The sequence below is a fragment of the Euprymna scolopes genome, chromosome 12 (assembly GCF_053919585.1).
Source record: "Euprymna scolopes isolate OS-2025 chromosome 12, ASM5391958v1, whole genome shotgun sequence".
Lineage (NCBI taxonomy): Eukaryota > Metazoa > Mollusca > Cephalopoda > Sepiida > Sepiolidae > Euprymna > Euprymna scolopes.
The window spans coordinates 46583139-46597619 of record NC_136493.1 but is presented as its reverse complement, the minus strand read 5'-3'; the positions used below and the strand labels follow the sequence as shown (position 1 = coordinate 46597619).

The 14481-nt window shown below is 37.0% G+C and overlaps 1 protein-coding gene across 1 annotated transcript in view; it reads right to left on the bottom strand.

The window, feature by feature from the left end:
- The window catches only part of LOC145291266 (L-selectin-like), a 26855-nt gene extending 12490 nt beyond the window's left edge, over nt 1-14365 (bottom strand). Inside the window, exons 1-2 of the mRNA XM_080136879.1 lie at nt 14117-14365; nt 1690-1867 (exon numbers count right to left, since the gene is read on the bottom strand). Coding sequence (XP_079993005.1) covers nt 1690-1867; nt 14117-14198 — 260 coding nt within the window. The 5' untranslated portion in view covers nt 14199-14365. The remainder of the gene's footprint in view (nt 1-1689; nt 1868-14116) is intronic.
- Nucleotides 14366-14481: the final 116 nt, after the last annotated feature.

The following is a 14481-nucleotide window of genomic DNA, read 5'->3' as shown; positions in this document are numbered from 1 at the left end:
GAAGCTCTGTCTATTATAAGCTCTATCTCCTACTTGGTTTTATCGAGCTTTTACATCTGGTTGAGATTACTTTATAAATAGTAATTCTTTAATATTTATAATATACTTTAGTTTTACCATCTTGGACATTTTGGTAAATTTAATTGTAATTTTTATTTTATATATATATATATACTAGCAAAAGTACCCGTCGTTGACTGGGTTCAAAAACAGACTACAGAAAATGGACTCTGATTTATGAAAGTATTATAGGTTATGAAAAGGAAGGGTTGTAAAGAGATAACTTCGAAGTTGGGGGTATCAAAACCAAAGCAAAATATGATGAAAGTAAAAATAAAATAGATAAACCCCATAATTTATTATACCATACCTGTTCACACTGGAACACTTATTACCATATTCTGTGGATCTATATTAAAAAACCTTGTTAAACTTTCTGACACATTTCCATTCTATGGAGGTCAGGTGCGAACGAACACCCCATGATTTTATTATACTATATTTCTTCAAACTGAAACATAATTATCAAAGTATACTTACGCAGATAGATATGAAAAGTCTTTATTAAAGTCTGTGCCTATTTCCATTCTATGGAGGCCAGGCGCGAATGCAGACCCCACAATTTTATTATACCATCCTTATTTAAGTTAAAACATACTTATCAAAGTAGTATTATGTACATCTATATCAAAAACACTTGAAAACGTTTTTTTTTTTTTAATTTTTAAATTTTTTATTTCCATAGTTTGTGGACCAGGCGCGAACGCAGACCCCACAATTTTAATGAAAAACACTTATATACTTTTTTTTTTAAATTTTTTAATTCCATACTTTGTGGACCAGGCGCGAACGCAGACCCCACAATTTTAATGAACCACAGTTCTGCCAGATCAAACATCCCCTTTCCTGTGTCTCGATACATCTTCTGTCATTGTATATGATCAGTTTTTTAAAATAGTCAACCATATAGGAGCCTGTTCGTGACCAGACACACACACATACACACATACACACACACACACACACACATACACACACATACGTTCAGTTTTATATTATAGATTACAGTGAGATAATATTTTCAAGACGATCCTACCTAAAAACGTTAAAGCTCATTATATAAAAATAGAGCAAAATATAAGTGTAATGATAAAAGTTAAATTCTGTAGATTAAAATTTCATAAAAAATATATTCAAGTTAAGAATTTATTGTTTGAGACAAGGAATATATCGAAAAGTATTATATTTATTTCCTTAGTCCATAGATTTTGAATAGCGGCTCATATCATCAGAGGAAATGAAATATGATTCGCAAAATTATCAGTTACGAACAAATATATGTTTTGCTTAACAGCACATATATTGAAAAAGTTACTTAAAAAGTATTTAAAATTCATAGATAAAGAATATCATACAGCCTGGGTAATCCAACGTTGAAATGAGTTCAATTATTTCCGGGAAATTTTTGCCAGCCCGGACGAATAATAATCTAAGAAGAGAATACATTTCATTATGGGGTCTGTACGCATTCTAGATGTTACCTATATATGACGTCATATATTTGAAGATTATGATGCTATATTAGTCATATACAGGCTAGCATACTAAAATATATGACGACATGCGTCATGTCCAATGAAAACGATTGTAAAACAAGCGGGAAAATAAAATAGAAATAACCGTTCTTACTTAAAATTGCTCCAGTTGATGTTGTTTGAGAGAAACTCCACCTGGACTTTGTTCCGAGGGGTCGGAAGATGGCCGTGAAACCTCCGACAATACTTGCTTGTTTCTTTCCAGTCAAGATTCTTATCAGACAGCAAGTAGGTGGCATTGTTGAAATAGTAACAGGAATGGCGACGTGGGTCTGCAATAGTAAAGCAAAGAATAGCAGCTAACTGGTTAATAACGTAGAGTCACGAGAGGCAACATCCATGCACTCACGTATATAGTGTCAAGTCAATGACGTTACAGAGGCAGAAAGCCGCCAGTTTTACGTGGTGAATGAGCAAGAATGATATTTCTCTTCTTACTGTGTCATCAGAAAGAGCGGTCGGGTTTTTGAATAGCTGCTGCCTCCCCCGAGGATAAGGAAATGAGGGGTGTATTTTTTGTGTATACATGTATACTCTATAGAATTATTAAAATCAGAAAGAGATTTTTCAAGAGCAAATGTATTTGTTATGTTTATTTATTTATAACGTATATGGAAGCTGCTATTATATATATATATATAAATCCCCGAAACAGTGTTTCATGGTAAACAACTGATGATCCCTTGAAAAATAAAAAATAAAAAATTGGTATTATAGTAAATTTGAGAGTTGATGCAGTGATTGCAGGTGATTAAATGACTTACTGACTAGATGTTTTTTTTTTTTTTTTTAACGAATGATAAAAAATAATTTTTTGTATAGTTTCAAATGTTAAAAACTTCAAAGACTATATATATATATATATATATATATATATATATATATATATATATATAGAGAGAGAGAGAGAGAGAGATAGATAGATAGATAGATAGATAGATAGATAGATAGATAGATAGATAGACTGATAAAAAACACCTACAAAGACTGAGAAAATGGAAGATAGAAATTTAAGAAGTTCGTTGCGTTACACGTAAGTGAGGGGTCATTTATTTTGCCAATAAATCATCAGAAAGATACAGTGAGCAAGGGATATAACGAGAGAGATGGGGGGAGAGAGAGAGGGAGAGAGAGAAAAAAAGAGAGAGAGGATGCACTGTATGGATTGAAGAACACCTCTGTTACGTTATACTTAGAAGGGTGTACGTTTTGGGAATACTAGACATCGTAAACAAAACACCTAACCAAGATGTATAGACAGGTGTCAGACTTGCTGAGAATTTTAACCCATGACAGACTAGAGTTCGTGTCACGATGATAGTTCAGGCAATTTTGTGTTATTAACTCTATAAACGGGGAAGAGTAATAATTTTGGCTAGGAACAAGACTACTACTACTAATAAAAATAATAATAATAACAGCAGCACTACTACTACTACTACTACTACTAAAAATAATAATAATAATAACACTACTACTACTACTACTAATACTACTAAGAAGAAGAAGAAGAAGAAGAAGAAGAAGAAGAAGAAGAAGAAGAAGAAGAAGAAGCTGTGTGGTCCCTCTCTGGTGCTGCATGTGAGATGACACCACAAAAAATAGAAAAAAAATGATGAATGTGAGAAATATGAAGAGCCATTGTTGCCTTCACATTTTCGCAAAGTTTCAGGAAAATCTAATGGATGGGGCAAAAGTTATGAGGGTAAAAAAGTGTCATTTTTTGCAATTTGGGGACATTTGTGACCCCCTTTTGAGCTCGTGGGAACGCCGAATCCCAGTGAAAATGGACAAACGGTGCAGTTTCACATGTTAAGACATGTATATTTGAATTCAGCACCATGGAAAAACTACTATATAGACATACATATCAAGTTTTTGAGAAATATGAAAAAAGAGCTCAAAAAAAAAGGCACGTTTTTTTAGCCCTAAAAGTCTTAGAGGGTCACCCATACTGAATTTATATTAAGAACAATGGCATCCACATTTGGGGTTAAGTTTCAGGAAAATCTAATGGGTGGATCAAACGCTATAGGGCAAAAAGTGTCATTTATTGGCTATTTGGGGGCATTTTTGACCTCTTTTGAACCCCTGGGGACGCTGAATACCAGTGTAAATGGATAACGGTGCAGTTTCGCGCCTTAAGACATGTATATTTGAGTTGACCACCGTAAAAAAAAACACTTTTTAGTCAGAAGGTGAAGTTGTTGAGAAATATGAAAAAAAGAGCCACAAAAAGGGGCGTTTTTAGCAATAAAAGTCCTCGGGGATGCAAACCAGAATTTTACCAGGGTCACCTATACTGGATTAAGAACAATGGCCTCCACATTTTGGCCTAGTTTCCGAAAAATCTAATCGATGGATCAAACTTTATGGGGCAAAACGTGTCATTTTGGGCCATTTTGGGTCATTTTTGACCTCTTTTGAGCCCTTGGGGGTACAACGGGAATTTTGTAAATTTTGTTTTGTTACTGTGCACATCTATTTAATGAAATACAATTTGTGGCAACATTTCAGGAAAAACTAATTGACGATTATCTGGCAATTGTCCGGAATAACGGACACACGGACGCCACTGAAAGCATCGGTCCCTCTCTGATAAATAAAGGGACCAATAACGACACTAATAATACAGTTGATGTTGTTGATGATGATGATGATGATGATGATGATGATGATGATAATGATGATGATGATTGAATCCGACTGCAGTACAGCGTACACCAAAATTGTGCCCCAAGACGGTCTACGGTTTGCTCTACATGAAGTTCTCTTCATTTGGGCGTAACTATTCGTTAGAGCTGCAAGATTACCCTCCCAACCCCCTGCAACACCCACAGTAGCAATGTCCAACAGTTGGGGAAGGAAATGTGTGTTGCACCTGCAAGGAAGCAGCATTCTTATTCTTACTCCGTAGATTTATAATTCCGCGTCCGATGCATCCTTGCTTACCACGGACGAAAAGACGATATGAGGATGACAGATCCTGATGTTGATTCATCTCGGATTTTCACCGAAACCCTGGTAGTTGTGTACTTCTTCAAGTGCCACGTTGTCACCACACCTACACAATGAGGAATGGTTGTATTTATTTGGGGAGGAGGAGGGGGGTATGTCGCCGTTTCATCAAACAAAAAAACACATTCAAAAACACTAACACGTGCGCATCGCATGCATACTCATTTACACACATATATGTGCGTATGCACACACAAACACATGCACTTTTCTCTTTTCACCACCACTGCTTGGATCCCCACATTGCCTGTCGAAATGAATGGTTCTATCCTCAAGGACGCCCCCTTCTTTGAATAGCTTCTAGGACTAATTTTCACTCCTGACCTGAAATGGAAGACATATCAAATCTGTTGGCTTCCCCGTATCGTCATGTCGATGGTAAGTGCTTAACAAAACAAAGCTCTAATACCCGCCCCCCCCCCCTTTTAAAACATTCACAGTCAGAACTCACCTGTTTACAATCACAACAATGAACTTTCCTTTCCGTCTCAGCATCATAAACCAAACAGAACTACTATAACAACGTTTCTTTCTTAGAACATCCCATATATGAGACAAGATACTACAAGTTTGCTTCCCAACTAACTACAGCACGGTCGTCTCCAAGTCTAATGTAAACAAATATTTGTCGAGCTGTCCTTTAGATAATCAATTTCTCTTATATTTAATATTTTGTCCATTTCACTCGTTGATTCAGTCCTCTAATGATGGCGATCATGCCGACCATTGATTTCTGTAACCCTTGTCCTCGAGTGGTACCCGCTCCTTGATAAGCGGTGAGACATTAGCACAAGAACAAATGGAACGGTCGCTCGCGGGTGTACTAATCTCTTCTGGCGTGTAATAATTATTAATCATTAATTACTTATTTGACGGCACCAACAAAGCTGAGACCAACAAAGCTGAGATCTTCGTGGGGGTCCGACTTCGCATACAGACCTCCACCTACCTATAACAACAACAGAAATAACTTAAAGATGTGCGTAGTGCGTGTTAGTGCGTGTTAGTGCGTGCTTGTCATCAGTGGATGGTATTATGCTACCAATCACAGATTAGGCAAAAAAAAAAAAATAAAAATAACGTTTCTTTGTTATTTATTTTTTATTCAACTAGCTGGCACCCCGACATTGCCCGGTAATGAATGAGGAGCCTCTCTATATCCCTGCTCCCAACCATGAAGCACAACTTACCATTTCTAATCGTTTTTATGTCAAAAGTGGAGTAAAACGTTCTCATTGCTTTTTGTGGATGTCCAGCGCGAATGCAAACCCCATGATGCTATTGTAAAACCTTTTAATATAAATTAATACCACCATTAGATTTCTCGGAAATTTTAACTTGTGAATAGTTTTTTAGTGATCGGGGTTATCGTGGTTAAGATAGAAAATAATAGAGAGGCACTCATTGACCTTCAGATATTCACGAAGGTCATGTACCATGATGCTCGCTAATTTATTGTGATCAGAAGTTCCAATGTTGAGACGCCGTTGTCCTTCTCCAAAAGAGCCTTGATCATAATATTAGGCTTTCCAGTCCGTCGCTTGACCTCTGGGGATCACAAGAATCCTTTTCCAGTAGCAGTATTAGCAACGAATGTTTTTTTTTTTTTAATATCGACTCTCGATAGGACAAAAAAAAATCAACAGTTTCAGCTAAACACATCGCAAAAAATATTCCCTTCCAAATCTTGTGCGTAATATAAAAACCAAAACACAGCATTTTTTTTCACCCTTTCCATTTTTCCTTCACAATTGACACACACGATAATGCAAAACATCATCAACCAGAATTCAAAGATACTTTTTGAGTTTTTCACCCCAGCGTCAGATGGACGGTGAGATAAGACTGTGGAGATTAGTAACAATGATTGAAACTGGGCAAGATTTTTATAGTGCTTTTTTTATGAAAATTGCTTGAGACAAGGTATGGAGCCACATTATGTAAGAAGCTAAAAAAAAAAAAAAAAGAAAATAGTACCTCAAGGTTAAAAACTTTACAGCGATAAATGTTAGATGAAATAGATGCTGACCTAGAAAACAGCGATTCTTTCCTCTCTGTCAGAAACATCGCTACTGGAATGTGAGGACTAAAACATCAAATAAGGGAAATGAGAATTATGCGGATATATTTCTCTCTCTCTCTCTCTCTCTCTCTCTGTCTATCTATCTATCTATCGGTTCCTTGTGTTGAGATACATGTCTAATACAGGTACACATGGAAGGCAGCTGTATAGCCACGGTATGTTGAAGTATGTTTTTAATATATAAAAGGGCAGTTGCCTGTGTGTATGTCCAGCTAAAAGTTTAACACTACAAAACAAAAATACACAAAGTTGGTATATTCTTATTTTTAGTGTATTAAACATTCCAACAGGTGTTTAAAATGGAAAGGAAGGTTTGCTATATGATAAATTCCACTGTAGAGCATCGGTTGTTAAAGGTTTATATAACCTCGTCGGTCTAGTAATGTTAGAAAAAAATTATAATTTCCAGCGATCACAACTTTAGAATGATTAACATCCATCTTCAGTTCGTTCATGTGATTTTTTTATACCCAAATCAAACGAGTCGAACGTAATGGCTACCTCAAGCATAAAAAAGAATCAACACTCTCACAAATATTTCCTTTGCTTCAGTTCTTCCAAAGGCAAGTGTCCTGCAACACTTTTTCTGACAGCTAAATAACATTTTCACAATTTCTTTCCACAATTTGTAATTTAAGTTAATAAAATATAAGGTTATTTTATTACACACCTTATGTAGTTAACATACGCCCAACGCCTGATCTTCGGGCCAAGATCAGAGTGTAGTATCTGTTCTGATGCTTCACTTAAATAATTAGGCCTTGGTCAATGTGGAGGAAACCCTTCATACCAAGACAATTACTATTTATTTGGACACTGATTATATATTGTTATAAATTGAAGTTAAAACATTCTTAATGCTGCAATATTTTAAGTTATAAATTTATTTTGTTTTTTAATAGAATATCTTGTCCTTTTCTTTCCCAGTTTTAACTAGTCCTTTATTTTTTCATATTTAAGCTTCACCATATTACTTTTCATGCCCGCATTTTTCTATGTAATCCATGATTTTTTCAGGTTTCCAATAAATTCACTTGTTCTTTGTTTAATTTTAGTCTTATTTTTCCCCCATAAACACATATGTAATAACAATGTTTCACGAGTTACTTCTTTTTTCGCAACAGTAGTCGCTAAAGCGACGATGTTGCTATCGAAACCAGTCATAAAAAACGTCGCTCACCGCCTTACATATTTTTAGGATTTGAACACCAGAAAATTCATCATAACTTTTGTTTTACTGAACGAAAACTGAAATTTTTTTTCACAATATAGCTGAGGAGGTGATGTATAAACTGTAATAATTGTTTGACATTTAGTCGAAAAATGAGTGAGCGGTGAAGCTTTAAAGCAGTTCTAAATTACTAAAACTGCCACTTAACCATATATTCAAACACGGTAGTGTTTGAATGATATATGGGGAAGTTAAAATAAAAAGAAAAGATCAATTCTTTAAGAGGAGACTTATTGGGATGATGCAAAATTCAACAAATTGTTTTGGAACTTATATAGAAATCAATAAAGAAAGAAAATGGCGATATAAAAATATATACTAATACTAGTATGGGTATCTGGCGTCGCTCGGATCGATATATAGTTCCATTTGGAATACACCTGCTATACTAAGGATATAAAACATTTTCATCGTGGGCAACGTCGATACCACCACAACAATTTCACAAACAAAAGAACGGATAAAAACATACAAGTGTAATCGCCCAAAAAAGAAGTATGTGATACCCTCTTCACCAAATATTTCGGCAGAAGGAATACAAAGAGAAGAAGATATTATCCGGATATTGAGCACTTTTTGTTACCCGTGCACTGGGCCCATCCCCTCCCCCCCCTCAAAAAAAAAAAAATAAATGAAACAAAACAACTTTTGTTTCAATACAGATAGCAATGAGTGCCCGAGCGACCGCAAAAAAAAAAAAAAAAAAAAGCCGCGTAGGCCAGCTGAAACAATAAACGCGAAAGAAGGGAAAAGGTAATTTATAAACGATTTTGCCACGACGACGTATCGACGCCATGACTCTGAAAAAATGACGTTTATAAACAACGCGTGCGTAACTTGTGAAAAAGTTTAAGAACAAAATGGAATTCCTTTCACTGGCTTGTTTTTATTTATTTGCTAGCAGTTTAGCCCGGCTTTTCTCGGGCTCTATGTACTGTTCATAACTTTATGTGCATATATATATATATATATATATATATATATATATATATATATATATATATATATATATATATATATATATATATATTAAAAATGTGTAGGCATACATGCGTTCAATAAATTTAACAAAACTCAAATAATAGTAAGCTTTTCATGAAATTTCAGATACGTATTCGCGTTTAGATTAATTCATATTTAAAATGCAGCTTTCGTAAAATATATGAAGAGAATTATTATTTTTTTTTGTACGTGATCTGCTTATAACATTACCTGCGTTTACACACGAAGTCGCAAAGGAGATCAAGACAAAGAATAACTCGAACTCACTTTTTCATGCAACAACCACATTTATCTCCTAATTCTCCCGCCACACGTTACTTCTCCTTATGGCTGTAGCGTCTCTCACGTGTCGCCCCTCTAACGTGCTCTCTCTCTCCTTTTTATAGTCTGTTTCCTTACAATGACATCGTTTCATATTTGCATTTGTATACACGCGTCCGCGCTCTGTTACATGCAGTGACGTGCTAGAGGAGGGATTGCTGGAGGTGCTCAATCACCTGCTCCCTTTACTCCTGTTTTATAAGTGCCCTTTTCAGAGGAATGTATTATAGGCCTGTGCCCTACCAAGACGGTGTCCATTGCTATATTTTGCCGGGGTTGTTTTTTTGTTTGGTTTGTTTTTTTTTTACTTGGGCACCTGCCCTGAAAATGTTCTCTGCACGTCATTGGTTATATGCCTACCCATATTTCAGTTTACGAAATTAAAATAAAATATAACCGATCGAAATTTTTATATTTTAAATAAGCACATATTATTTTTGATGTTAGCAACTTACCGTGAATTCTTAAATAAACATGGAAATAAATTCAATATTATTATGTTTTGAAAAAAAAAAGCTGATTTTTCTCATTGTATAATCTGCTGAACTGCAAAAAGCAACCAACATTCTCACAAAGAATTAATTTTTCAAAGATTAAAATGATTTAAATTCCATTTTTTAACACAGAATTTTGAGTAAAGGTTTCTCCCCCCCTCCAAATATTTAATATAATATAAAAATAACTATTGCCAACTGTAAATTGGCGAAATCGACAGCAATTTAACATTTTATTATTGTAAAAATGTTATATTTGTCACTAGTGCCTGCGTTTTTTAGTGGCTTTTTAACCGAAAAGTATGATAACCTACAACATATAACTTGCTAATACGTCGGCCACAGCGTCCAACTTGCTAATACGTCGGCCACAGCGTCCAACTTGCTAATACGTCGGCCACATCGTCCAACTTGCTAATATGTCGACCACAGCGTCCAACTGGCTAATACGTCGGCCACAACATTCACAAGTTGCTAATACATCGGCCACAGCGTCCAACTTGCTAATACGTCGGCCACAACGTCCAACTTGCTAATACGTCGGCCACAACATCCAACTGGCTAATACGTCGGCCACAACGTCCAACTTGCTAATACGTCGGCTACAACGTCCAACTGGCTAATACGTCGGCTACAACGTCCAACTTGCTAATACGTTGGCTACAACGTCCAACTTGCTAATATGTCGGCCACAACGTCCAACTTGCTAATGCGTCGGCCACAACGTCCAACTTGCAAATACGTCGGCCACAGCGTCCAACTTGCTAATACGTCGGCTACAGTGTCCAACTTGCTAATACGTCGGCTACAACGTCCAATTTGCTAATGCGTCGGCCACTACGTCCAACTTGCTAATACGTCGGCTACAACGTCCAACTTGCTAATAGGTCGGCCACAACATCCAACTTGCTAATACGTCAGCCACAACGTCCAACTAGCTAATACGTCGGCTACAACATCCAACTTGCTAATACGTTGGCCACAACGTCCAACTGGCTAATACGTCGTCTACAACGTCCAACTTGCTAATACGTTGGCCACAACGTCCAACTTGCTAATACGTCGGCCACAACGTCCAACTTGCTAATACGTTGGCTACAACGTCCAACTTGCTATTACGTCGGCCACAACGTCCAACTTGCTAATACGTCGGCTACAACGTCCAACTTGCTAATACGTTGGCCACAACGTCCAACTGGCTAATACTTCGTCTACAACGTCCAACTTGCTAATACGTTGGCCACAACGTCCAACTTGCTAATACGTCGGCAACAACGTCCAACTTGCTAATACGTCGGCTACAACGTCCAACTTGCTAATACGTTGGCAACAACGTCCAACTTGCTAATACGTCGGCCACAACGTCCAACTTGTTAATACGTCGGCTACAACGTCCAACTTGCTAATACGTTGGCCACATCGTCCAACTTGCTAATACGTCGGCCACAACGTTCACAAGTTGCTAATACGTTGGCCACATCGTCCAACTTGCTAATATGTCGGCCACAACGTCCAACTTGCTAATATGTCGGCCACAACGTCCAACTTGCTAATACGTCGGCCACAACGTCCAACTTGCTAATGCGTTGGCTACAACGTCCAACTAAGTAATATGTCGGCCACAACGTCCAACTTGCTAATACGTCGGCCACAACGTCCAACTTGCTAATACGTCGGCCACAACGTTCACAAGTTGCTAATACGTCGGCCACAGCGTCCAACTTGCTAATACGTCGGCCACAACGTCCAACTGGCTAATACATTGGCCACAGTGTCCAACTTGCTAATACGTCGACCACAGCGTCCAACTTGCTAATACGTCGGCCACAACGTTCACAAGTTGCTAATACATCGGCCACAGCGTCCAATTTGCTAATACGTCGGCCACAACGTCCAACTTGCTAATACGTCGGCCACAGCGTCCAACTTGCTAATACGTCGGCCACAACGTCCAACTGGCTTATACATTGGCTACAACGTTTAACTTGCTAATACGTCGGCCACAACGTCCAACTGGCTAATACGTCGGCCACAACGTCCAACTTGCTAATACGTCGGCTACAACGTCCAACTTGCTAATACGTCGGCTACAACGTCCAACTTGCTAATACGTCGGCTACAACGTCCAACTTGCTAATACATCAGCCACAACGTCCAACTTGCTAATACGTCGTCCACAACGTCCAACTTTCTAATACGTCGGCCACAACATCCAACTTGCTAATACATCGGTCACAACGTCCAACTTGCTAATACGTCGGCCACAACGTCCAACTTGCTAATACATCGGTCACAACGTCCAACTTGCTAATACGTCGGCTACAACGTCCAACTTTTTAATACGTCAGCCACAACATCCAACTTGCTAATACGTCGGCCACAACGTCCAACTTGCTAATACGTCGGCCACAACATCCAACTTGATAATACATCGGTCACAACGTCCAACTTATTAATGCGTTAGCTGCTTGAATTCGCATATTCATTGTATAAGAAAAATATTAGCCTAGCGGAAAATATAAATATTTTTAAATAATTAATCTATGGGTTTAAATAAATACAATATTTGTGTAAATATCAAAACCTAACAGAAAAAAATATTAACAAAAAGAACGTTATTTCGATTAATCATATTTAACACTTTTCATCATCCGTCAATATTGAATGTATGCACAAAATGAGGTCACCGATTTTACGCTGAGAATTGGAAGTCCCTGGTCATAAAAATGATAATATTAATTTATATATCTATAAAAATGAGAATGTGTGTGAGGACACTTTTTAACCTATATACTCTACGAATTTTTAATCTAGAGACTTGAAATTTGCATATATAGGGTATTCAGCCATGTGGAACACTTTTTAATCAATTTTCATCGGGAGAGGAAGGGCTACTAAAGAGTTCAAATTGAAAAATTGGTACTTGGATATCATCGTATTTTTATCTGTTTTTCAACTCTTTTGCAAAGGTTGGAAACATTTTTAAAGATCTCGTCAAGCTGGCCTAATAGTTATCGTACTTGAATCACTGTCTTGTCAGAAATTTAATTTCTTCCTTCTTTTCGTCGTTGTCTTATATCTTTCCTCCCTTCTTTAACTTTACGTCTTTTTAACGAGCTGCTGCTGCTGCTGCTGCTGCTGAAAGAATCACGCCACAATTGTTTCTACTAAGAGATATTTTTCCCGCGAAAATTCAACAAGTGCACTAGAGAGCGGAGCGAAAGTCAGTTTTGGACAGAGATTCCACGAGGGTAACACGCAAGTTACGAGCTCTGGTCCTACTCAGACATTCAAGTCTTAAAAATAGTAAAAGTTATTTCATTGTTCATAGGAATGAATAATGAGTTTCAGTAAGAGTCGAATCAAGTTGGTTGACTCGAAAAGAAAAGAAAGAATCAATTCTAAGAAGAATTGATCTATAAACTTGACGCACGAGATGCGGTTAAATGTCGGCGTGTGGAAACCGAAATGTCTTTCCATGTTGTAACCAGTGAGAATTTCATCTGACAAGAAGGACGAACGAAGGTTTTACCAAACAACATTGAGTTTTCAAATTCAAGGATTATTTTCAAAAGAACTTTCAAGGATTCTGTCACTGAAGTGAGGACAGATCGATTTGGAGTGGCGTGAAGAAAATATATATGTAAAAAAAAGGACTCACACACATATATATAAAGATAAAAAAGAAAGGTTAAAAAAAACGAAATCATTGTTTTACGCAGTAAATTCTCTTATTCTAATTTTCTCTTATTTCTGTACTCTCTCTCTCTAGTGTTAATTAAGCCTTTAGTGCTTGCCATAAGGACATTTTTGGCAGTCGAATTGGTGAACATATAAACTGTATTTTCTCAATAACTGAACTTTGCAGCTTTGCTGCCTTCTTTCCCCAACCCTTATGCTTTCTTTTTCCCTCAATAAAATGTCAATATTTTTTTATTCTTAAAAGTATTTCCTTGTCTTTATTTTTTCATGTCCTGATTTTTCTAGGCTTATTAACATGAACCACGTGGGATAACCTTCACGGGACTCAGTGAATAAATTTCCCGCAGTCTTTAGGTTTCGATTTCGAGTGTTTTTTTTTTTTTTTTTTTTTGTTTTTTACTTACAAGAAGTGAACTGTTTAGAAAAAAAAAGTAATACTCGCATGCACATGTCTCGGTTTCTTTCCGTTTTTTACTTCTATTTTTTAAGAGGTTTAACGTTACGTTTAATACCGGGCAACGCCGGATCTTCTAGTATATATACATAAATAAAATTACTGGCGTAATTCTATGATTTGATATGAATATTAGTATTTTCTACGTTCATTTTTGACAGCTTGGGTACGACATAAGGAATGAGACCGAGTGAGAGAGAAGAAAATAGTGCTTACCTTGTGTGCTTTGGCTTCTCGACGGAGCAAGCACGCAGAGGATTTGCGCAAAATGGTATAATTTTGAAGCAAATGTAGCCATTTGAACCGGCGGGGTGGACTTTGCAAACAAAGATAAAAAGTTGACTTTTAAGATCGGCAGAGAATATTAGAACGACGACGACGACGACGACGACGTTATCAGATGCTGTTTGCTGAAAGGTTTTCAGAGCTTTCACCGCTGGAGTCGATGTTCGCACTTCGAAGTGTGACTTCTCAAGGGTCCCCACCCCCTCTTCGTGCAAACAAACACTGTGCTCTTAATCATCGTCCAGCTTGCGACAAGCAATAAATCACCGAACAACAAATCATTAGAATTTTTTTTT